The sequence below is a fragment of the Canis lupus genome, chromosome 13 (assembly GCF_011100685.1).
Source record: "Canis lupus familiaris isolate Mischka breed German Shepherd chromosome 13, alternate assembly UU_Cfam_GSD_1.0, whole genome shotgun sequence".
NCBI classification, from domain to species: Eukaryota; Metazoa; Chordata; class Mammalia; order Carnivora; family Canidae; genus Canis; species Canis lupus.
The window spans coordinates 58,933,307-58,959,421 of NC_049234.1; the positions used below are offsets into that span (position 1 = coordinate 58,933,307).

The window sequence follows — 26,115 nt, forward strand, 5'->3', positions numbered from 1 at the left end:
TAGGAAAAAATAAATTATTTTAATTTAAGTCTTTATAGAACATGGGATATGTTTGTCAACTCAAGTGCCTGAGTTTCATAAGAAACATAAGAGATTCATAAAAAATAAAATGTCCAAACTGTAGCTTGCAGGCTACAGTCTTGCAGGCAAAACTATATAGATCAGTGGTCAGTTCTATAGAATAGAACTCAATAGCTTATTTAGGAAAAAAAAAAAGAATCTACCAATAGGCATTTATTAGTTTCCGGAATTGTTGGGAGGGGTGGAGAAATAATGTACTTAGGGCTTTCAGGAATGATTCCCCAAGACACACTGCAGAACCAAACCAAGAGCCAGCTGTTGCATGTACACTCAGGAAGCAAATTGAAAACTTGAGGGCAGCCCGTGTGGCTCAGCGGTTTAGCGCTGTCTTCAGCCCAGGGCGTGATCCTGGAGACCCTGGGTGAGTCCCACGTCGGGCTCCCTGCATGGAGCCTGCTTCTCCCTCTGCCTGTGTGTGTCTCTAATAAATAAATAAAATCTTTAAAAAGAAAACTTGAGAAGCTAATGCTGATGCTGGAGTCTCCAGAACCACACTGACACTGCATGATCAGGAAGTCATTGCTGTTGCAAAACTGCCACGTCTAGGAAGCCGCAACAAATAAGAAGTCTTTGTGACCAGGAAGCCTCCTTATTGCTTCCGGTTCCAGGAACACACCATACCTGACATAATAGGTATCAGAAAACTGATGTTCCATGCTTTGACTATCACCACCATGAAACTACTGATCGAATCCTGGGACTTTAGGTAGTATTGCCACAGAAAGATTAGTTGTCTACTGATCATGCTTCCCTCTAGAAAAAAAAACAAAGCCAAATTAAGAATAAATTCTGACTCCATTCTTCCTTGCTAATATTGAATGCATCCCAACTCCAGCTGTAGAAATGTCTGGATGTGTAGTGTTTAGCTCTTCAGCCTCTGCAGTAAAGAATGGCACACTGGAAGGAGCTGGATGCATATTGAGCACCAATCTACTTTATCCCATAAGACAATGGTAGCGGGTTTTAAATGAAGGGAAAGGGAAGAAAAATGTAGACCTAAGCTTTCAATATATTGAGCTTGATATGGTTAAAACCAAAGTCATTATTGCTCTACCCTCCAAACCATCATCTTATCTGAAATTTTGAGTTTCTATTAAAGCTACCATTATGCTATGACTTCTGTCATTTAGAAACCAGTATGTGTCCTATATCTATGTGCCATTCAAAAAATATTTCTCAGTAATATAAATAATGCCCTATACTACAAAATAGTGAGAACATTTAACTAGAAAAGTTGCATCCTCAGCACAACTGTTTGTACTAAACATTGTGTTAGCAAATTAAACCACTCTGACAGACCTACTAATATCACATCTGCAACAGTGATTCTTCACCTTTTTTTTTTTTTTTTTTGGTCCCACAAGACCTAGTAGAAATATCTTTTTGAGTAATAATGACTCGCCATGGCACAAAGTATTCCACGTAGTCATTGAAATTAAAGCTGTATTCGTCAGTTATGGATTGTGAACATAAATGTTTTCAATTCAAACATCTTCAAAATTTACTGCAATGAATTTTGATGAAAATGGCAATAGAGCATCAATAAACCTTAAGTGAAACAGAGGTCAGAAATTTGGAAATATAGGAGAGGAGTTGGAGGCTCCTGTACAGATTTACTGATTGAATCTAATTGGAATAAGTAAATAGTAAAGTACTTTAGAGAGCCTTAACTGATGTAAAAACGTGCATGCATGCATGTTGAATTGCATTATAACATAAATGACTCAAAAGAGCACTGAAATTTTGGTTTTATATGAGTTAATCTTATACTCCATTCAAAGTTGTTGGATTTTATTAGCCATGTATCCGATGTGTAACAAACTCCTGTGACACAGATACTGATGATGGCTGTAATAATAATTGGACTTAGTGAACATCTAGTAGTTTGATAAGTAACATGATTGTTCTACATGGCAATGAGAGAAATCCTATGTCAACCAATGGTCATGCATATCAGAAAAAAAAGAAGCTTCTGTCACAATGAAGGCTAAGAACTCCAAAATTAGAATTATATTTTCTAGCTCGAAGCTATTCATTTAACAAATGGTTACTGCAATCTACTTCTTATCAACTTCAACTTCAGCACAATCCCTGTATTTGGAAAACTCAGTTTCCCGTTGATACAGAATGTATACCAATAGCTAAAATACAACAGAACAAATATTGAAATAGAAAATCCGCAAGATGCTATGGAATGTAGGATGAGAGCAATAAACTTTCTCCTTAGAGATGGGAAAGGCTTCAGGAAATCAGGAAATTTTCATAGACAAGGATATATTCAATGGAAGTCTTGAAGGATGAGTAGGAAGTTGTCATTTTTAACAAGAAGAAAGAAAGGCATCCAAACAAGATGTACAGTGATTGGAAAGGTATGAGGAAATGGGAAAGACCATGAGGTATTGAGACAGTTGGGAGCAACTGAAGTTACTAGAGCAGCTTGTTGGTGCTCTATATTTAGTGCTAAAAGATAAAAATGAAAGAATGAATCTCAAAAGCAGTAGAATCCATCAAAGTGTTTTGAGCAGGGGAGTGACTTGATTAGACTGCGTTTTAAATGAATCAGAGAAGGAAAAATGTGAAAAGTAGACAATTGAGAAACCTATTGCAGCTCTGGAGACAAGCAGGGAAGAAGCTGTGAGCCCAGATAAGTTAAATGGTTTGTTCAAGGTCTCAGAACCAGTTGGTAGCAAAACTGGCTTTTCTCTCAACACTCAAATTGAGATTTGATTTGATTTCTACTATGATTCCTTCTCTACAAATTCACTATTCACCACCTAAATTTTGAGATATCTCTAAGAGCATTTCCATTGTAATGATACAGTTGTACTATGATGTTGGAAACTGGACAGGTCTAACTGGCTAATAATTCAGCAGCATTTTTGCATCTTAGGGTTTTTTTAGGAAGACATAATTTGAACATTAGTCTATTAACAATTAATGTGAGTTGCAAATAAGCAAACTAGAGAGGCTGATAAACTAGTTTTTCTTTAATTTTCTTATTTTTTTAAAAAGAGAGACATGGGCAGCCCAGGTGGCTCAGCGGTTTAGGGCCGCCTTCAGCCCAAGGTGTGATCCTGGAGACCTGGGATCAAGTCCCATGTCGGGCTCTCTGCATGGAGCCTGCTTCTCCCTCTGCCTGTGTCCCTACCTTTCTCTCTCTCTCTCTTTCTGGTCTCTCATATATAAATAAATAAAATCTTTAAAAAAAAAAGAGAGAGAGACATAATTAACTAGGTGATTATTTCTCAGAAATACTGCTATGTTTACATTTTTCTAGAGGGATTCTTTTCTCCCATGAAACTCTCTGGCCATAAAGCCAATGACTATTTTTCTCATATTCCACCTACTACTGCCTTGCAATATACATCTCATCTCCCTCCCCTTCTTTCCATTCTCAGTTCTCATCCTTCCTTTCAGTTCCTCCCTGTTATACCAGCTACCAGCTGCCAAAAAGGTGGATTAGGTCATTCATCAAATCAGGAGGTTTTCCCTTGTCATTCAGTTCATCTTCCTATTACATTGAGACTAAAGAGTACTACTGTTTTGTCTCAAAAAAAAAAAAAAAAGCTGAATTTGTATTTTATCATTGGATGGTTTGAGTAATAATAGGAAGCATGCTTTGACTTACTACAAAAGCAAGGGAATAATTTTGAATCTTCAACTCCCAATTTCTGCTTCAAACATTTTCATTTTGATGATGTATTAAACATTCTGCTCTAGTTTACAGATAAGCCATCTATACTGTTGTACCTCATGCTATAGACAATTTGGCTTCACATATCTACAGATACATATCCAGTGGAACCCATACTGGCTGGGAAAACCATGTGATGTCACCATAAGGAAAGGAGGAACAGACTGGAGATTCCTGCCTTATTTTGATTTCTAAGAATCAGCTGGTCTAACTGGGGAGAATGCTCAGGCCTGGGCTATACTAAATCTAGAGTAAACCTGAAATACAGAGGGTAAAATAAGAAATCATGGAACTTATCAGGATCTCTGCAAAACATACTCGTATTCCTCCCAGTGTTCCAGTGTTGGCCTTCTCCCATCATCCCTTGCACAGTGCTAGGCCAAATCCAGTCTCTCACAGACCCTTTTCCACATGCAACTATTGAATGCATTTTGGCCCCAGTGTAGGTCTTTAAATCTCACTAGGTAACTTTAGAGACCCCATCTATGCATCATAGCATCAGTGATACACAACTCAGAAAGCATAAAAGAACAAAATAAAGTTTGAAATATTCTTTCTGTGCCAGACATATTTTGCTAAATATCTACTGGTAATTCACAGATTCAAAATTCTTATTGACAAAAAAAGGAAAAAGTCCCATGTTCCCATAACTGTGGTTTGTATTTGGTGGACTATCAAAATGGGCATGGGATAAGGAACTCCATTTAAAAAAAAAAATATATATATATATATATATACACATATATATGTGTGTGTGTGTGTGTGCGCGCGCACGCACGCACAAAGCTCAGTCCTAAAGGTTTACAACAGAAATAGTACTAATAAAATTATTTTGTGAAGTAATTTTTAATGAAGTTGAGTTAATTAACGTTATGTCTCCTGGAGATAAAAATGGAAAGCAATCAATAAAAAGGAAAAGGTGGAAGAAAACAAATGTGACCTTGATGACTCCTCCAAAGTCCATAATCACCACATTGGTTCTTTTCATCTGGTGATGTTAATCTTGTGTTTATTTTGCAACAGTAATCCTAAGTAATTCTAAAGTGACACAGAAATTGCCCTTTCAAAGTTGGTCTATGCCTGTTCTTTCTCACTTCACAAAAAGCAAAGGAAAAAAAAAAGTGTGTGTGTGTGTACTGTTGGTGGTTAAATATCGAGTTGGGACTTCCTCTTTAAACAGTTGCTTTTTTCCTCTCACACAAAGGAGATCTCATTTTGTTTGAGACTGGATATAGTTGAAATCAAACCACAAACCAAGAGGGTATGATGGCTAAGAAGCCCCCGAAACCAGCCCCCCGCAGGATCTTCCAAGAAAGGTTAAAGATTACTTCTCTACCTTTGTACTTTGAAGGGTTTTTGTTAGTCAAGAGGTCAGAATACCAGGTAAGTCCATAGACGATAATGTTAAACTAGCAACATCTATATTAATCTAAAAGTTATTTCACGATGAGTTGATATGATGTGACAAGGGCCTCCTTGTGTCTGTTGCGATTAAATCCTCTTCCTTGAGCTCAGAAATATGATGCTGATTTTGCATAATTTAAAGACAAGGTATGGCTTAAACACATACGTCTATATATATTATCTATAACATTCTAATAGTAGGTTAATAATGTAAAAAAATTTAATAAGCTAATTCCCCCAAAGAATTTATTTAAATATTACAGAAGATTTCAGCTTAGAAGATAAAATATTTCCTATATTTTTTCTGCAACTTATTAGTATGCTTCCACGATGACGTGTACCATTAAGATAAAATATTATGACCAAAATGAAACCTTTTGCTCCTACTCTCGGTGTTTGTAGTTTACAAATAATAATAAAATTATTTTTCAATAGTAAATTTTTGGGACGCCTGGGGGTTCAGTGGTTAAGCATCTGTCTTTGGCCGAGGGCATGATCCTGGGTCTAGGGATCGAGTCCCACATCGGGCTCCCTGTGAGGAGCCTGCTTCTCCCTCTGTCTATGTCTCTGCCTCTGTCTGTGTCTCTCTCATGAATAAATAAATAAAATCTTTAAAAAAATAGTAAACTTTTGTAAAAATTTATGAGAATTATAAAATTGATACTGTTTAGCATTATGTATAGTTATATATTCTAAAAACATTAAGATAGTGACTTGAAAAGGTAATATGTGGGTGCGGTATGGGTAATATGTACACTAAGCTACATAAATACATTCACTGTAAGAAAATTCAAAAAGCAATTCATATTTTTTAATTGTAAAAATGAAAACTTACAATTAGTTAAAATCAGTGCCTTTAAAATACCAATTATGGAGAATTTGAAATTAATGAGAGAAATAAACATGAAAGAGCCTGTTATTAATGAAAAAAGAAATAATTAAAAAAATTTTAAAAAATAATTTAGTTATGAAATTTTAACAGTTAAATAGTAGAAAAAACTGTTTAATGAGAGAAACATGAAAGAGCCTGTTATTAACGAAAAAAGAAATAATTTATTTAGGTCAATTTTATGAAATTTTAATAGTTAAATAGTAGAAAAAAACTGTTTCAAGAACGTCATAGAAATGTTTAATAATGATAATGTATATTTTTCTGAAGATTTATTAACAGAAAAATTGTGTTTGTGAAAATATCTGTAATAGCACATTCAAGGTTTTTGCAAAGATGTGGTAGTTTATACTGTTATGGGTGTTAAGCATGTATTAGTAAAATTGGCAGTTACATTAGAATATTTTTTCATTCCTCCAGTGTGTTTCTAAAGTGAATTTTATCTTGTCACAACAGGTTAGCCACATTGTTACACTTAGCCGGGAAAGGGGACTTGGGAAAACAAAATTTCTAATTTCTAATTTAAATTTGGTTATTCATTAAATGTTTATCAAAGTGTTCGTAATAACTATTTCTGATATCAGGGTTTAAAAAAATATTGAAAGAAATTCCATTGGTGTGGTTAGCAGAAAGAACAAGGATTTTAGACAATCAGTAATACATGTCTTTACCTAATGGTTTTGTCACTTGAACAGCTTGTGATCTTGTACAAGTTATTATATCTCCTTGAGATTTAATTTTCTCAAATTATTAAAAGGGGAATAATACGACTCACCACACAAGGTACTATGCCCGGGACACAGCAGGTGCTCAATTAAATTATTCATTCAAGCACTGTTTATCATGTGTCTCCTACGTACCAAGCCTCAAACTGACTTCTAAGAATATAACACAAAGTCCCTTCAAGAAGCTTAGTTTATAGTAAGGGGTGATGACTTCTTTACCTGATTGCTACTCTACCTTTTCTTAGAGAACATGTTTTGAAATGGAAAGAATAAACTATAGGTATAAATATTTCTGATGAAATTTGCTTGTGTTTCCACTTGAATTCATAGCAATGTATCTTTTACTTGTTTGTCAAGGAGAAGAGAGCAAGAAAATGACAGTAATGTTTCCTTATCGGGGGTTTCAAGGATTTCAGAGATAACATAAAATACCTAGCTTACACAAAAGGTTAGATTCATTCTCCTTCCATTTCATTATTTTCATATTCTTATTAACATACTAAAATCAGTTTTGAGTCCATAAGTACAGCTGACCATTAAACAGCAAGGGTCCACTTACACTTGGATTTTTTTTTTTTGATAAATACAGTACAGTGCTGCATATGTACTTTTCCTTCCTGATGATTTTCTCAATAACATTTTCTTTTCTCTAGCTTACTCCATTTAAAGATACAATATATAATACATAGAACATACAAAGTATGTGATAAACAACTGTGTTACTGGCAAAGCTTTTTTATTTTTTTTTAAGATTTTATTTTTTCACGAGAGACACAGAGACATAGGCAGAGGGAGATGCAGGCTCCCTGCGAGGAGCCTGATGTGGGATGTGGGACCAGATCCCAGGACTCTGGGATCACAGCCTGAGCTGAAGGCGGACGCTCAACTGCTGAGCCATCCAGGCCTCCCACTGGCAAGGCTTCTAATCAACAGTGGCTATTAGTAGTTATATTTTTCTGGAGTCAAAAGTGATACACAATTTCAGCTGGACAGGAGGGTTAGCGTCCCTGACCTCCCAGTTGTTCAAGGGTCAACCAGTAATATGGCTCAAAGGAGAGCCACAGGGCTCCAATGGTAGAGGATAGAAGCCGGGAGAAAAAGCTAAGGAAAATACTGGGATTCCTAGGCAAGCAGCAGCAAAGTGCCAGGGAACCATTGAAAGTGAGGGTGAGCCTGGGGTACATAAAAGGGTTGTCTTTAAAGAAAATGGGCTAGAGGAAGTTGGGTTGCTCTGCAGAATGTTGAGTAAGGGAGCACGTGGGTGACTGACTCAGTGGTTGAGCTTCTGCCTTTGCTCAGGTCATGATCCAGGGGTCCTGGGATAGAGTCCTGCCTCCGGCTCCCCTCAGGGAGCCTGCTTCTCCCTCTGCCTATGTCTCCGCCTGTGTGTCTCTCATGAATAATAAAATCTTAAAAACAAAAACAAAAACCTTAAGTAAGGGTCTTTGCTGAAGAAATTCATAACATTTAAGCTAAAGAAGATATAACAGAGATCACACATTTAGGTCCTTCTTAGCTGTTTTGTGACAGGGGCACTTTTAAGAATTTAAGGAACTTTGCCCCCAGGAAAAGGTGCCGACAGACACCATTTTAGATGCAATTCCAGAAAGTCCATGGATCCCAGGTCAAGAATCCATTTAAAATACATAATCGTCGTGGAAAGGATGATGTGGGAAGACTTACTTACTTAAACCACAGCAATAAAATTTTGGATTGATCCAGAAGATTTATTTGATAATAAGAGCTATTAAGAAACCGATGAAAACACAGTTCTTGCATGTGGGGATAAGTCTCAATTTCCTGGAACTGTTGGAAAGAATATAAGAGAGAGCTTGGGCAATATCTCATAGTTTATTCAATCTGTGATACGCTGAAATCAAAAACAACATGTATAATATGTCTTCTTATTGCCCTGAACATTAGAATGTTGTCCCCATAATAGTATCAGAATAACATCTCTCTGACTAGTCCCTCTAATTGCCACTAACTCATTAAGAAAAATTTTAGGGCTATCTCCGTTGTGCCAGTAACCTCCAAATTTTTTTAAATAACACACTCCTTTCAAGAAAACATTTTCAAGGACAGATCTTCAATATAAGATTATTAATTTATTTAGAAATTATATATGTGTATTCTTGTACTAATACTTCAAGAAAATTGCTTAATATATACAGAAAAGGAATTAAGAAAGATAAATGAAATATAATTAGTTATCCTTTTTTTTTTTTTAAGATTTTATTTATTTATCCACGAGAAACCCACAGAGAGAGAGAGAGAGGTAGAGACACTGGCAGAGGGAGAAGCAAGCTCCCCGCAAGGACCCAATCCAAGGTCTCCAGGATCACGCCCTGGGCTGACGGTGGCACTAAACCACTGAGCCACGGGGGCTGCCCTAGTTAGGTATCCTAAAACTTTCTTCCCCAATGGAATTATCTTGCACGCCTCTGGAGTTTATGTGCCCCACCTTGGAGCCACTATACAGCATCCTACATTGCACAAAGGTACTTTACTTGCTCACAGAAAAAAAGAATCAGAACTTTTTATTAGGGACAGAGGATAGAGAGTAACTTAACATTATAACCCATTTTTACTAGTTACATCAATAAGAAAGAGCACTAGAGAGCCAGGAGATACAAATATCAGTCCAAATATGCAAGTTGGACAGTTCCTGTAGATCTTTTCATCTGTTTCCTCTTTTGTAAAATAGATTATTACTCCTTTGCATAACTGAATGGATTGCTGTGATGATCATATGGACTATATAATAATGGGTATTGACGTATGATAGATACTATGCTAGGCTCCTAATGTCCTGTTGCTCTGATCCTCACAGTATCCACGGTATTCCACTTCTTCGGGGTGGACATTTTATTCACTTCATAGACGAATAAGTTGTAGCACGAAGGTTATGTTCAAGGTTCCTCATCCATTAAGGAGCCTAGTCTGAATTTCATTACAAAGCATTTAACATCATGCTGCCTCTCAAACTAAACTAATTCCATTTGATTGTGGGCTTCCAAAGGTTAGGGATACCTAATCACTAGAAACTCTTATCATCAGGCAGCCCGGGTGGCTCAGTGGTTTAGCACCACCTTCAGCCCCAGGCATGATCCTGGAGTTCCACGATCGAGTCCCACATTGGGCTCCCTGCATGGAGCCTGCTTCTCCCTCTGTGTGTGCCTCTGCATCTCTCTCTCTGTGTCTCTCATGAATAAATAAATAAAGTCTTAAAAAAAGAAACTTTATCATCTTGAGATCAATAGTAAACTCAGTAGATTTTCAAAAATATTTGTTTAATTGAATAAAAATGAGATAGTGACCTTAAACTCTAAATACAAGGTCAGCTAATAATTATGAAGCTAGTGATAAACTCAAAATCCTATTTCAGTTCCTTCAGAAATTCAACACAAATGATTGCTAAAACATAAAAAAAAAACTGTGCTAAATGCATTTCATTCAAAAACGTATTCTTTGAAATTAATTTTAAAATATTTGCATATCTCTATAGATATAAATATATACCTAGGGACTGATTATTGACATTGTATTTATAGATGACTCAGATTATACTGGTATGTTCAAAAGAGCTTATCAGAAACTAAATCAAGACTGTGATCTCTGCATTCTGAATACAAGTTTGATCTGTTAGGTTTGTGGCTGTGGGGCTGTGGTAGGAGTTCACAGGACCTATTGCTATTTGAAATCTTTCTTTTTCTCCAGGCTGCTTTTACTCTCAACTCAGAGCTTTGTTCTTCCGCCACTTAATAAACTCTCTTTAGTCTTTCACATGAATCTATGTTTGGTTTGTTTACCAGCAAAACTCTTTTTTGTAAGCTTTCATTATTTTTAAAGATTTTCTTTATTTGAGAGAGAGCACGAGCCTGTAAGAGCTGAAGGACCAAGCAGAGGAGGAGGGAGAGGGACAAGCCAACTCCTGCTGAGCATGGAGCCCTCTGCAAGGCTCGTCCCATGACCCTGAGATCACGACCTGACCTTACACCAAGAGTCAGATGCTTAAATGACTTAGCCACCCAGGGGCCCAACCAGTAAAATCCTTATTTTTCCCTGGTTAATTCTACTCAGTTCATATCATTCTCTCATGATTGAACACTTCTGTAATTTTTGTTAGAAGCACAGATGGATGTACATACAGAAAAAAACTGGCTATTGGTGATTTTAATTTTTCTGTCTTAGGGCAGTTCATGAGGCTAATGAAGACAATCAACAGAGTACACTTTGACTTCGTTTTCTCTTGCTTTCTTTTCCTCCAAGAATGATAGAATCTCCAGTTTGAACCTGATCTTAGATGCCATACACCAGTAAAACGCCACAATCACTAAAATGCCTGCATTCTGATCTCTTCTCACTCTCCCTCACCCAATTGTAGGTCCAAAATATAGTGTAGCTTTGGCTTGCTCCTTGCATTGCAGAGGCTTACCAGCAGAGCAGAATGTGAGGCCTTAAGAATAGATATGATTAAAGAAAAGCTTCCCTCCTCAAATTTGAATTGTTTTATTATTAATCAAAAGACAAACCTGAGAAAATTCAAGTATTTTTGAACAGAGTACCTAGATGCTCTCATGGTTTTTACAGAACATCTGCCTAATCATAGAGACAGGATATATTAGCAACTTCTCAAGCCAAATTTCTCAATTAATTTTTTTATTTCTCTATTTAAGACAACATGAAAGCACCGTTTCATAATATTTGTGAACGGCAATGGGTTTCATTATTCTGACTCACAAAATATCCTCCCCTTCTCATACAGAATCCCACTGAAAAAGTTCTATTTGGAAGATTTTTAATTGATTTTTATTTTTATTTTATTTTTTAAAAGTTTTTATTTATTTGTTCATGAGACACACACAGAGTGAGAGAGAGAGAGAGAGAGAGAGAGAGAGAGAGAGAGAGAGAGGCAGAGACACAGGCAGAAGGAGAAGCAGGCTCCATGCAGGGAACCTGATGTGAGACTCGATCCCAGGACCCCTGGGGATAATACCCTGAGCCAAAAGCAGACGCTCAACCACTGAGCCACCGAGGCATCCCTATTTGGGAGATTTTTTTAGATGACACCACTGTCATACACATACACATCACCATGTGCAAAAATATCAAATAAATAATGAAAAATGCTAAGTACCTGTTAATAATATGAGTGATCAGGCAATGCTTTTTTTTTAAGTGACTAACATTTATGAAACACTTGCTATGCCCCAGGTTCTGTGTACTTTACATACAGTATTATTCCATTTAATCCTTAAATAAGAAGCAAGAGCAGAGGTCTGGGGTCTCCCTCTATCCTTGGCCCCTTAACAGTGCACTCTCATACAGGAGCCACGGTAGTAGTAGTCATCATCATCGTCATCATCATCATCATCTTTATAACTCAGTGCTTTTAATACATTCACAAAATTGTACATTATCACAATTTAGTTCAACATTTCCATCATGCTAAAAAGAAACCCCATTAGCAGTTACTCCCACTTCCCCTGCTTTGTACATTTTTATATCTATTTATGGGGATTTTTTTGTCTCCCAAGTATGAAAACAGCTAAAAATTAAGACAGAGGAATCCCACAAAGAACAGTTAGGCATTTTTATCATCAAAAAAATCTATCGATATCGATATAAATATGTTTATATTTATGACCCAAACAATGCTAACACTTTATCCCAGATTTAAGTAGGCTTGAGCTACCTTGAGTCACTTCCTGACCCAGTTTTGAACCACAAGCTTGGGGCACCTGGGTGGCTCAGTGGTTGAACGTCTGCCTTTGGCTCAGGTCATGATCCTAGGGTCCTGGGGTCAAGTCCCATGTCAGGCTCCCTACAGGGAGCCTGCTTCTCCCTCTGCTTCTTTCTCTGTGTCTTTCATGAATCACTCACTCAATCACTCACTCAATCAATCAATCTTTAAAAAAGAAAAAGAACCACAAACTTGCTCCTCTTGGAGACCCTTTGCCCCATGGCAGGACGAGAGCAAAATATTCTCTTCCAGTAGGCTGAGCCCAGAGACGACAGAAAGGAGTTGAGTTGAATATATTGTCCTCCTAACTCATCCATCTGGGGAGGGGATAATTCACTGTCCTGCACTGTGCTAGATAGATCAGAGTGTGTCAGAGGGCAGCAGAGAAACAAGGCAGTGCACTATTGCAATGCCAGTAACAAGCACTTTGTATCATATGTGCAAAGAGGGAAAGAAAAGATTTCTGATGGGGTGGAAAGCAAGGTTTGTTCTCTGGCCTTTTTAAACTGCTTGACTCTGAGATGCATTAGATAAACATTGGGCATCTGGATTTCAGACAAGAAGAAGAATCACTTTGCCTAATTTCATAATTGCTCCTTTGGGGGTCATCTATTGGCTGATCCTTCAATCCTATGCCCTTTTGAATTGGTCTTTTCTATGTTAATTTGTTCTTGGCTCAGGAGGCATCAGCAGGTTCCTTATGGTGCATTATAGCCAGCTGTCAATTAGGAGGTAGGATGGAGTGGAAAGACCACTGGGCTTGGACAAAGGAACTTGACCCACGTTCCAGCTCTGCCCCTGAGGTAGACTGCTACAGTAATACTACTGATTTGTTCAAGCCGCACTGTATGCATTTCCCTTTGAAATGTGACTGTTCTGCTCTTCCATAAAGAGATTGAATTTATTTTTCTACCCCTTGAAATCTGGACTGTGTCATGCTTTGGTAAATGTGACAAAAGCAGATTAGAAAGTACTCGCACGTGGGGTCTGGCTCTCTCCTGTTCCTGGGAATCCTTCTACCAGCATGTGAATAAGTCTAGGCTACCCGACTGGAAACAAGACCCTATGGAGTGAGACTCCAGTTGTCTCAATGGGGGGTTTTCCACCACCACCACCCACTTCTCTGATTCTCTGGACACCGAGAGGGTGTTCAACAATTCAGCTCCGTTTTGAAACTATCCAGATGTAGTGCAGACTCCATAGCTTACTTAAGGGCTCAGTCCCACGAGACAGCCCTCCACTTCAGTCACCAACTGTAAATCCCAGGCCTCCCATACTTGTGACCAACTCACTAGACATCACGAATTCCCAGGGCACTTGCATGGCCTATTCCGTTAAACATCCAACTCTTGATTTTGGCTCAGGTCATGATCTCAAGGTCGGAAGATGGAGGGAGCCCTGTGTCGGGCTCTGGGCTTGGTGGGGAGTCTCCTTGGGATTCCTTCTCTTCCTCTCCCTCTATCCCTCCCCCTGCCAGCATTCTCTCTCTCTAAAATAATAAATATTTTTTTCTTTCTTTACTTGAAAGAGCACATGCATGCGAGACAGAGAGAGAGACAAAAAGAGAGAGAGAGAACAAATTTACAGAGAGAAAGGGAGAAGCAGATTCCCTGCTGAGCAGAGAGCCCACTAATTAGAAATCTCCTCAAATCACATTGTTCAAGAGTTTTTATGAAACCTAAATCTCCCAGTCCACCTCCCTTTTTCCCTAGAGGTGGGTGGGTGGGGCTGAAAATTCCAACCCATTAATCAGTTGTTCTTCTGGCCACCAGACCTATCCTGAAGCTATCCAGGGGTACCATCCTAAGTCACCTCATTAGTACAAATTCAAGTATTAAAGGGACTCATTAGGGATCCCTGGGTGGCGCAGCGGTTTGGCGCCTGCCTTTGGCCCAGGGAGCGATCCTGGAGACCCGGGATCGAATCCCACGTCGGGCTCCCGGTGCATGGAGCTTGCTTCTCCCTCTGCCTCTCTCTCTCTCTCTCTGTGACTATCATAAATAAATAAATAAATAAATTAATTAATTAATTAATTAAAAATCGTTAAAAAAATAAGTAAAGGGACTCATTATGAATAACAACAACACTCCTGTCACTCAGGAAGTTCCAAGAGTTTTAAGATCTCTATGCCAGAAAGTGGGGAACAAAGGCCAATACATTCCTCTCAGTTCTGCAATCCCAGCTAAGACCCCAGGCAAGTGAGTGAGGCCACCCTAGACCAGTCACAGTGAAGTATACTCAAAATAATCATCTGCCAGCCACAGAATGGTGAGAAATAGAAAACATTTGCTATTTTAGTCCACTAAGTTTTAGGGTGGCTTGTTACACAGTAGAAGCTAACTAAAATAGCATCTTATCAGTCATGAAGAAAAAGGGAGAAAATAGTTTTACTAAGAACATGGGAAAGATGGTTGTTGTAATTCAAAATGAATTTAATCTTGAGCTTCCGGGAAGCCAAGACAAATAAAAACAAGATGGGTTATAGAATTGCCATTATTTGAGAAAAGAAATATATAAATTCTGAAGAGGTGACAAACATTTTATTTTGCTGGTCAAAAAAAAGGACAAACGATATGTCAGCATTTAAAGAGACACAAAATACCATAATATATAAAAGTGTCTTCACATTTCATAAGCAAAAGAAGTCATGTAATTCTCTTTTATTAAGCCTTAATATAAGTCAAGATAATCCAACATGGCATAAAAATTGAGCTTATTAAACCCTAAAGGAAGGAATGACCAACATGTCTATGAAACTGGAATTTTTAAAAAACATACTTTTGGAAACAGCTGGTTATGAAGGTCTATAGATGTGGAAGGATTTTATTCTCAAAACCCCTTTGCCATTCTTCAGTAATAGAGCCAGTCTTCATATAAAATGTAATTTCCTCTCATTTAAATAAACTTTCGCTTGAGTGAAATGAGACTAGGTTATTTAAATTTTTTAAACTAAAGAGTTGTATTTCCATAGCCCCATAATAATGCAGCAATAATGAAATGTTCACCACATGAATGAAATTCAGACTTCAAAGTTTAGCTCTGATGATGTGAAATTATTTTTATGACTATGAACTGTTCACATTGCCTTTATTTATATAAACATATACTGTTTCTAGAACTGAAACTATGAGCCATGTACACTGCTAAGTGCTTTACATTCACCAAGCCATTCAATGTAGATATTTAATGCTTGTCCTATCCTGGTCCCTTAAATGAGCCCTCTTACAGGTGCAAGCTTCCACTGAAACCTACAAAAAAGTCAAGTATCTTAAATCAATGGGGAAAGTTTAGAAAAATTATCTATTTAAACACAAATCAAATTACATCCTTACCTCTCACCTTATACTAAGATAAATTTGTGAAGGATGTGATCGAGTTAGATGCAAAATTAAGCCGTAAAATTAGGTGATTTATCTCAAGATAAAAAGGAATCTTGGGATCCCTGGGTGGCGCAGCGGTTTAGCGCCTGCCTTTGGCCCAGGGCGCGATCCTAGAGACCCGGGATCGAATCCCACGTCGGGCTCCCGGTGCATGGAGCCTGCTTCTCCCTCTGCCTGTGTCTCTGCCTCTCTCTCTCTCTGTGTGACTATCATAAATAAATAAAAAAAATTTTAAAAAAAAGGAACCTTATATCCAACAGCAATTAAGAAAGTTATAAGGAAAAATATTAATAGGAAACTAGTTGAATTTAGACCAATGAAATAATGCTTATAATTTATTTCCCACAGGAATATAAACATTATTGGACAGAGTTGAGAGGAACTACGCTTTTCTTTTATTCTGACAAAAAAAGCCCAAAAGTAAGTAGTTAAACATATTCAGCTGATTCATTTTTTCCTAATATAGACTTGTCAATAGTTTTATTCATTTGGGGTTTTCTGTCTTCCGAGAGTAAAGATATTCTAGTCAAAGTAATTCAAATAAGAACATTATGTCTGTGGGGGCTATCAGCTATAAGACCTATAAGATTCACAGTAAAATTTCCATGGCACCTAAGAGAAGGCATAAACTCATGTCTTTGCGTTTTTTCTTTCTGATCCCAATAATAGAAGCTTAGCTGAAATGTGAAAATTTTATTTCTTTGAAGATTTTATTTATTCATTTATTTGAGAGGGAGGGAGAGAGAAAGAGAAAGAGAGGGCACAAGCAGGGGAAGGGGCAGAGTGAGAGGGAGAAGCAGACCTCTCGCTGAGCAGGGAGCCCAGGGCTCTGAGATCATGACCTGAGCTGAAGGCAGAAGCTTAGCCAACTGAGCCACCGAGGCACCCCAAAATCTGAAAATTTTAGCCAGATACCTGGATACAACTTGTTTAAAGCCATGAAATAGCCTTAATTTCCCCCCATCTTTTTATCTTGTTGTAGCATGCAGTTATGATCTGAAAGGAAATAGATGACCCCCAAGGCCTTGTAATATAAAATATGTCACAATTTGATTTTCCTATAGGGAGACAAAAACATAAGTAAAAAAGGACTTCTAAGAGCTTAAGCATGAGAATAACAATAGATTCTGAGATTTATTTATTAGTATTCATCTCAAATAATTGACTTATATTTCAACTTCCCACAAACATTGACAACTGTGTATTTCAGTTTTTTCCACAAATAAAATGTATTTTCATGCCAAATGCTTGCCTACCTTGCTATGCCCATAGGGGATATTATGATCTAGTCACTTGTTTAAATATAAACATTTTGGTCCATGGATGTAGTAGCCCACAGTTCTTAGCACATCATTATTACATGTCCAGACCTAATGAAAGAAATGGAAAAAAGAGCCTTTGTGATGTATTCTATCTGCAGGCACTTTGGTACCATTAGTGGTAAACTAACCAGAAGTCATTAAAAAAAAAAAAAGAAAAGAGAAAACCACAAACTTAAAATGATCCAGAGTTCTGGATAGACAAGATTTGTATAAAGATGTCCCCAGATACCATAATAATTTTAACAAAACTAATTCCTCTGTTGTGCCTTCCAGCTTCCTACTGCTGTGAGCAAAGCTGTTGAAGCCCCAGCTTGTACCTTGTACAGTCACGTAGGGGAGAGTGCAGTTATTGCTGTCTGACCACCTGGCGGGAGGCAGCCCAGCTTAGTGCCTGCAGCCAGCTCTCCAGGGGGCTTATGCTGGTCCTGCCCCTGTTAACTGTGGGCTCTGGGGCTAGTCACCCAAGCTCTCTGTGTCTCAGTCTGGCAGGAAACAGATGACGTCTCCAGTTGGGCATTTTTTTTAAAGATTTTATTTTTAAATAATCTCTACACCCAATGTGGGGCTCGAAACCCCAAGGTGAAGAGTTCACGCTCTACCAACTGAGCCAGCCAGGCACCCCTCAAAATGGGCATTTTTGAAGAAAGTTTCATGAAGATGCTATATTCAAAGTGGTGGGCAGGATGTAGGAAAACCACAAGGGGGAGAACGGAACTCGGAGGCTAGTCACGATGCCCACACTATAAAGCCCAGGAGAGGAAGAAAAAGTGGGAGAACCGTGAAGGGAGGTGTACAAAGATGAGTGTGTTGAGAGGGTATGATCTCTGACTGAGGAAACGATCGCATAGGATGATAAATAGCTCACCCTCCTCGGTCTTCTGACCAGAGTCCAACCCAATGGGAAGTCAGAGGGTGAGAGGGTCCTTGATGTTGTCCTCCTCGGTCTGTCTTCTGGTACAGAGCACTGTGTGGTGAAGGGATAGAAATAAACCTAGAATACCACATGAAAGATCTTGCCCAACATGCTTATTTTCACATCTCTAAAATTAGGATGAAAAGAGTAGCCCAGGTCATGAGCTCAGCAAAAGGATTAAATGAGATGATAGTGAATGCAAGGACTGAAGAGAGCAGCTGACACTGAGTAAGGATTCAAGTATTTTATATGTAATATGTCATCTAGTTCTCATAACAACTCCGCGGAGTGGGTACTATTTTAATCATCACTGTAGTCAAGTTTCAGGATGCAGAAATTGTACAAGATTAAGCAGTTAATTAAAGGGGTATCATCCAGATCTTGATCCTGAGCTAGCATTCTTAACCATTATGCCAAGAAGACCATTACAATGAAATACTGCAGAATTGTCCATCTACCAATTTTGTTAAGAGAGTGCAAGCTTTAGGAAATGTTTTGGCTGAAAATGTCAGGAGAAAGCACAGAGATAGGATAGGTGAGAACTGGTGATACTCAGCTGATAGGAGGAAAGAATTTTAAGCTGCTTTTAAACATTTGAAAGGCCATCAGGAGTCATGTGAAAGAGTCCATGAATTTGTTTCATGTTCCTGCAGAGAAAGGGGACTGGACTAATGGTTGGAAATTCTCTGGAGGAAAAACCATGGCTTAATACGAGGAAATGCTTACTAGCAGGCAGCGTGGCATAGCAGGCATGAGTTTCATGTTGTTTGAGATACTCCAGTACAGACAGGATGGCTATATGGGGGGATACTCTGAAGGAGATTCAAACATCAGATGGCAGTAGATTAAACAGATGACCTTTAAGGCTCTTTTCAGCACTAAAATTAAAAAAAAAAAAAAGATATAACTTCCTTTCTTCTAATCAATAGATCAGTTTATGGCTATCTAATTTGGCCACCTCTTCCTCTGTTGCTTCCTTCTTTGTCTCAGTAAAATTCACTTAGCTTGATCTAGACAATCTATCAGAAAAAGATTCTGTGTAATTTGAAATTCTGTCCTGCTTCTCTTATACTTTTCCTTCCATTTTTAACTGCTCTTTCTTCATTGAAAATAAATAGGTCAACCCAAATTGCCCTCAACTTCATCAATATAGGAATCAGTCTGGAAAAAAATTTACTTATTTTTATGCCTTACTTTATTCAGAAAAATAAAATAAGGAGACATAAAATAACATGGCAAAAATAAGTTATATTGGGCAAAACAGAGGAAAATAAAAAGAAGTCAAGAATGAGGCTAATTCAGGAAAAAAAATTATGATGAAAACTCTACTACAGTTACTGGAGGTGGTTCTGATCTAATACTAAAAAGCAAGTCTGGTCAGTTGAGTACAGACCAGTCCATATATAACAATCGTTCAGAAGAAATATTTTTATTGTACTGGGATAAGATAGGAATTTCTTAATAGGATCCTCATAACCAGTGGCACATAATAAGCATCAAACAACGGCATTCTGGAAAGAATTATATGTATGAATATATGTACATAAGTTTATTATAAACATGACTGATATAAGGAATGTGTAGCACACAGTTAAAAAAATAGAATACACAATATTCTTTATTGTAATTTCCATATAAGCAAATGATTCTCACAGACTATTTTCACTGATTTTTCTGAACTCGGATCCACAGGCAACTATGTTTGCAGTTCAATCATGATTTGATAAATGGAGTTGTCCAATCTGCCATTTCCCTAATAAATGTATTGTCATTAAATATGACATTTCACACAAATATTGGCTGATATTTTTGTTTACATCAATGAATAAGAGGAAAGCAAAGCAATACTTATGCATATCAGAACTTCACCTATTTTTCAATGATGGGGCAAGATCTTTGTGGAGTAACAAGAGTTTTTGAATTAATGAAGAATATTTTGTCAATCTTTTGTTCTGTTAACAATGAAAAAGTTTCAGACAAAACAGACTTTAAAATTTCATCTGTATTATTAACATTTTCTCCTTTACTTTCTTATGTCTCAATCAGAGTCCAGCAAACTGTGGCCCTTGAGTCAAATTTTGCCTGTGGCCTGATTTTGTACAGTCTATCAGCTAAAAATATTTTTTTGACATTTTTAAAGTGTGTATTAAAATAACAACAACAACAACAACAACAAGAATTTGCAACAGAGACCCTGTGTGGTCCACAAAGCCAGAAGCATTTACTATCTAGCCTTTGCAGAAAAAAATAAATTGCTGGCCTCTAGGACAACTGACAATTGTAAAGTAATTGTAAAAAGTTTTAACAATTGTTAAAAATTATTAACAATTTTAAAGTAAATCAAGCCCTAATTTGTGAGGTTTGCCAATTTCCATGATGTAAATACTCCCACCATAGCTGATTTCAACCTATCAATGTGACCTTGCTGAATTGGGAAGGTACAGTACAAACAGAAATGAAGATGTAAATTACCTCGAGAGCATAGTGAATACACTTTAGTAATATAATTAGAAAATACTGAGTTTTGAATTTTAAGTATATTTTAAAAATAATTATATGTTTATATAATTTAATTTTTAATAATGGCTGTGTGTAGTTGCTGGCTTGCAAAATTCCTAGACATTAAAAAAATCAGCTTTTGCAAACCTGTAAGAGTCAGGTCCAGTGGACCACCACATAATACATTTTCCAAATGCCCTCTGGATTTAAAGGGTTGCAATGCCCAGTTGAAAACCAGGATATCATTCAAGGTATAAATCAGTTGAGAGGAAGAGATTACTTATATTTCCGCCTGCTACCTAATGTATGTTACCCCTGAAATAATTTAATGAGATTTCCTTTACCTTTGTAGTATGTTGACAAGTTAGACATAATAGACCTCACGTGCCTTACTGACCAGAATTCAACTGAAAAGAATTGTGCAAACTTCACCCTTGTTTTGCCAAAAGAGGAAGTGCAACTGAAGGTGAGTAGAAATTAGTTGGAAACAAGCTGTAGTTATAAATAGCATTGGCCCTTCACAACCCAGTGGCTGAGATAAAGAGGAATTATAAGGAGAGCTGCCAAGTCTTATACTTTGTTAATATTTCTTGCCTTGGGGGATCCCTGGGTGGCTCAGCAGTTTGGCACCTGCCTTTGGCCCAGGGCATGATTCTGGAGACCCAGAATCGAGTCTCATGTCGGGCTCCCTGCATGGAGCCTGCTTCTCCCTCTGCCTGTCTCTCTCTCTCTCTCTCTCTCTCTCTCTGTGTCTTTCATGAATAAATAAATAAAATCTTTTAAGAAATGTATTTCTTGCCTTTTGCCAAAAACTGCAGTTTTCTAAATAGAGATTTGAAAGGGTATGTTAACTTGTTTAGTATACAAGCACATTGAAACCATATCCTTCTGTCCTCCAACAAAGTCAGAGATCCCATCTGGTGTTTTTAAAAAGTCGTTCTTGAATTGACATTCACTGAGTTCCAGGTGAATCTGAGTCATGTCCAACACGGCACATGGTGAGTTAGACAAACCTGTATTTCACAAACCGAGACATATTTTCAAGGCAAGTTGGCCTATAGTCTGCAAAAATCAAAACGGGCACCGCTTTGGAAAAAAAAGCCAAAGGAACACCGGACACCTGTTCCCAATTATGGAAACTGGAGTATGACAACTAAATACAGTGTGTGATCCTGGATTGGATTCTGTATTAGAAAAGGAAAAAAAATTATAAAGAACATTATCGTGACAGAAAAACTTCAAAAAGACTGCGTTAGATATACACAGTTTGTGAAATATGGTATTGATCTCACAAAACTCTAAACTCCACACAAGCAGAGATTTGTTAAATCCATCACTGTACACCCAGTACTTACATAGAAAAAATGTTTTTGTTGAACTGACATTCAAAGTGGGCCAAGTAAAATCAACCAACAACTGTAGTAATAACGTATAGAGCACACCTTGTAATTGAGTAAGATGTTGTTCTTGCAAGCACTGGTCATGAGCTGTATGTACCATTGTCTCTGCATAAAGTGGTTGCAGTTACTGGCAGTCAGCTGTGGTCTGGAGGCAGATGGTCCTCTTTCTGACCCATTGTCAGAAGGTCAGTAATAGCCTACCACTCCGTCATAAGGCCTATCCTATGTCATTCATATCACTTCATTTCATCACATAGGCATTTGATCATCTCACATCATCACAAGAAGAAGGGTGAGTACAGGATAAGATAATAAAATCTTTTTTTAAATTTTATTTAGAGAGACAGAGAAAGAAAGCACAAGTAGGGGGAGGGGCAGAGAGAAAGAGAGGGAAAGAGAATCTTTTTTTTTTTTTTTTTTAAATTTTTATTTATTTATGATAGTCAAAGAGAGAGAGAGAGAGAGAGAGAGAGAGGCGCAGAGAGAGAAGCAGGCTCCATGCACCGGGAGCCTGATGTGGGATTCGATCCCAGGTCTCCAGGATCGTGCCCTGGGCCAAAGGCAGGCACCAAACCGCTGCGCCACCCAGGGGTCCCCCGGGAAAGAGAATCTTAAGCAGATTCCACGCTGAGCACAGAGTCCAATGCAGGGCTCAGTCCCATGACCCTGAGATCATGACCTGAGCCGAAATCAAGAGCTGGACACTTAAAAGACTGAGCCACCCAGGTGCCCTAGTACAATAAGGTATTTTGAGAGAAAGACCACATTCACATATCTTTTATTACAGAATATTGTTATAATTGTCTTATTGCATTATTGTTAATCTCTTACTGTATCTAATTTATAAATTAGACTTTATCATAGGCATTACGTATAAGAAAAAACATCGTATATATAGAGTTCACTACTGCGATGTCAGGCCTCCACTGGGGGTCTTGGAATGTATCCTAACAGATAAGGGGGACGACTGTATATAGGAATCACTTGTACTTAGGAAATCTAGGCCCTACCCCTAGCCCGGGGCCCTAGAATCTTTGTTTTAAGCAAGCTTCCCAGATGATTCTGAAGCAGGATTGGAATCAGACACCTAGAGTTGAATTCTGGCTGTTTTACTCATTAGCTGTGTAATCATAGGCAAGTCGCTTAACCTCTTTGTGCCTTGGTTTCTTCATCCAGAAGTCAGTCTTTACCCAGATGTAACCTCCTTACTGAGACCTACCTCGACCACTTTGTTAAAATTGCAACCCTTGGCCCTCCCCTAACCTCTCATGCCATTCCCAGTGTCTTTTACATTGCCTGCCATACATTTTATTTCCTTCTGATGCTATAACACTTGCTCACTATTGTATTTATGATTCACTATTCCTTGCTAGGCCCCAAATTTCATCAGAACAAGGATTTTTGGTTTGTTCTCTGACATAAACCAGTACCTAGAAGAGTGTCCAGCACTTAAACGCACTCAATAAATATGTTAAATGAGCAAATCTATGAAATAAAAATTTTAAGACTTTCGAAGAGTTGCCATGAAGATTAAATTAGTTAATATATGTGAATGTTTAGAACAGTAGATGCCTCTTATAAATACTTAATAAATGTTGACTATATTAGTAGGATTTAGAGCTAAGAATTGCAAATTTTTAAGGATTAACTACATTGGTCCCAAACTTACCTTGTTGTCCCAAACTTAAAGCCAGTCAGTGTTAAATACCAACAGGGGGAATCAACCATTAACTGACATATTTGGAAATAAGTGTCCTAACATTTACATTTTTTTTGAGTTAAGTAAATTTATATAATTTTACTTGTTTATTAAGCAAACAGAATAAAGCTATATTCTTTTGACAAAAAGAAAATAATACTGAAATTTCATAACCAATACACATTAACAGTTTTAAACAAAAAGGAAAATGACTTGTTTCTTCCTTTCAACTAATTTAAACTGCTTTTAAAAATTACAACTGACTTTTTAAAACGATGTGCTTCAATAGAAAAATATGCATTGTGTCAATTGTGTTGGGTTTTGATGGCTTATACATTTTGAGTCTTATAAAACAATCATATGAAATTCTAAAGTTTTTGAAGTTAATAAAAGTGTTAACAATCATTCATGTCTTTTCTTCTTTATATTTTTGTCTTCCTATCTAGACAGAGAACACAGAAAGTGGGGAAGAATGGAGAGGCTTCATTCTTACAGTAACAGAGGTAGGTAGGAAGGACATTACTTGTGATTGATTCATTAATTCAACAAATATTTACTGGACATTGGCTATGAATCATATAGAGTGAAAGGAGTCAGAGATACAAGAATTGAAAAGGAGAGGTATAAACTCTTATACTTACTCATGAAATTTATATTTTTATCAGGTGGATGGAAAGGAAGAAGGAAAATGAGAAAGATGATTTGAAATTTTGATAATCATAAATAGAAAATAAACAGGGCCATTTGCTAGCTAGAGAATAACAGGTCATCAGGGAGATCTATTTTTTGGTCTTGTCCTTTGACACAATGGTCCTTTGTATAAGCTGATATCTATAGCTTACATCTTCTAAAACACTTTTCAATTACTTTCTTATTCATTTAATACATATTTATAAAATGCTAAGAGATGAATTTTATGAATAACATAAACAATTTAACAGAAAAGCCCATCAAAATGAAAACTCACCTTTAAATGTTTGTTTGGTGAGTCTTAGGACAAAGGGATGCTTACATGTTCAACTCTGTGGCACCTTATCAGAGATAAATAGGGAGACCTACTGTTTACAGGGAAGTGTTGCAGCAGGATATCTATCATTATTTTAAATGAAGCTATTGTAGCAACTGTCGTTTTCAAAAATGTGAGTTATGTTGACTTGTGAAAAGGAAGAAACTTTTTGGGAACCTACATCAGTATTACGGAAAAGTGTCATTGTGTCTCTTCTTACATTGGGATTCAAGTACCCCAAAGGTATGTGAATAGGTACCAAGGAGAACACTAAAACTACTGGAAAACCTTGGGGTGCATCTTCCTGGTACACTAATTATACTTGATGTTTTGGCAAAAAAATTTGCTTTTAGTTTTTTTCTTTGAGGTAAGGATAAAAAGCACTATTTTCATATTAAAATGTACATAGGTATGTTCAGAATACAAAATAAATTCACATGAATTTCCAAGAGAAGAAAAGTTGTCTTAAATTTTGTGCTCTACACTTTTTTTTTTTAAGATTTTATTTACTTATTCATGAAACACGCACAGAAAGAGAGAGAGACAGGGAGAGAGAGAGGCAGAGACACAGGCAGAGGGAGAAGCAGGCTCCATGCACCGGGAGCCCGACGTGGGACTCGATCCCGAGTCTCCAGGATCATGCCCTGGGCTGAAGGCGGCGCTAAACCGCTGAGCCACCCGGGCTGCCCTATACATGTTTTTTACTATGTTCCCTGAACACTCTGTGTATATTCACACCACGCTATTATTAGAACTTTACCAGAAGTTTGAGAAACACAGACTGTAGTCAAAAGAGCGGAGACTTTGCTTTTGAGTTAAATAAACTGGAGGTTAAGTCCACAACTTTCTAGTAATGTGACCCTGGACTAGTTATTCTTAACCTTTTTAAAAATTCTATTTGTATAGTAGGGATAACAATACCGATCTTATAGTATTGCTATGAGGATTTGGAATGGTACAATGCTTGGGACATAATAGACAATTATTAAGCAGTAGCTTTTTCATTAGTTTCTCCTCATTCTATTACTTTTTTCTGGATTGATATATAAAGAAATAACTATAGTGATTATTAGTTAGCTTAATTATCCAGAAGAATAGTCTTTAAAACTTTGTGTTATATACCCTTATTATGTTTTTATTTCAAATTTCACATATATGTGTGTGTATATATATATATATAAGATAGAAACAATAAGATTTAATAAGAACATGTAAGTGGGTCATGAGGTGAGATAAATCAGGGGTATGAATATCAGGAGGGCATAGGTTGCTTAATCCAAAATACATATCTAGAAAAGGTGGGGAAAAAAACTAAGTAGAGCAGTATCATCATCCTAATGTGGGAATGAAAGTTTCA

The 26,115-nt window shown here is 37.3% G+C and overlaps 1 protein-coding gene and 1 long non-coding RNA gene across 10 annotated transcripts in view; one reads left to right on the forward strand and one right to left on the reverse strand.

The window, feature by feature from the left end:
* The window catches only part of STAP1 (signal transducing adaptor family member 1), a 57,088-nt gene that overhangs the window by 3,977 nt on the left and 26,996 nt on the right, over positions 1-26,115 (forward strand). For 6 of the 9 annotated variants that reach the window (XM_038556204.1, XM_038556207.1, XM_038556202.1 and 3 more), the window contains exons 2-5: positions 4,980-5,158; positions 16,268-16,339; positions 21,006-21,119; positions 24,199-24,255. In XM_038556204.1, the coding sequence (XP_038412132.1) occupies positions 5,039-5,158; positions 16,268-16,339; positions 21,006-21,119; positions 24,199-24,255 (363 nt within the window). In that variant the 5' untranslated portion in view covers positions 4,980-5,038. Of the gene's footprint in view, positions 1-4,975; positions 5,159-14,666; positions 14,808-16,267; positions 16,340-21,005; positions 21,120-24,198; positions 24,256-26,115 lie in introns of those variants that run through there. The other 3 variants (XM_038556203.1, XM_038556209.1, XM_038556208.1) reach the window with 3 other exon arrangements.
* On the reverse strand, positions 14,946-22,401 carry LOC111098632. The gene is made up of 3 exons (XR_005369065.1): positions 18,881-22,401; positions 18,107-18,205; positions 14,946-17,289 (listed from the first exon to the last, which is right to left on the reverse strand). It is a non-coding gene; the product is annotated as an uncharacterized LOC111098632 (long non-coding RNA).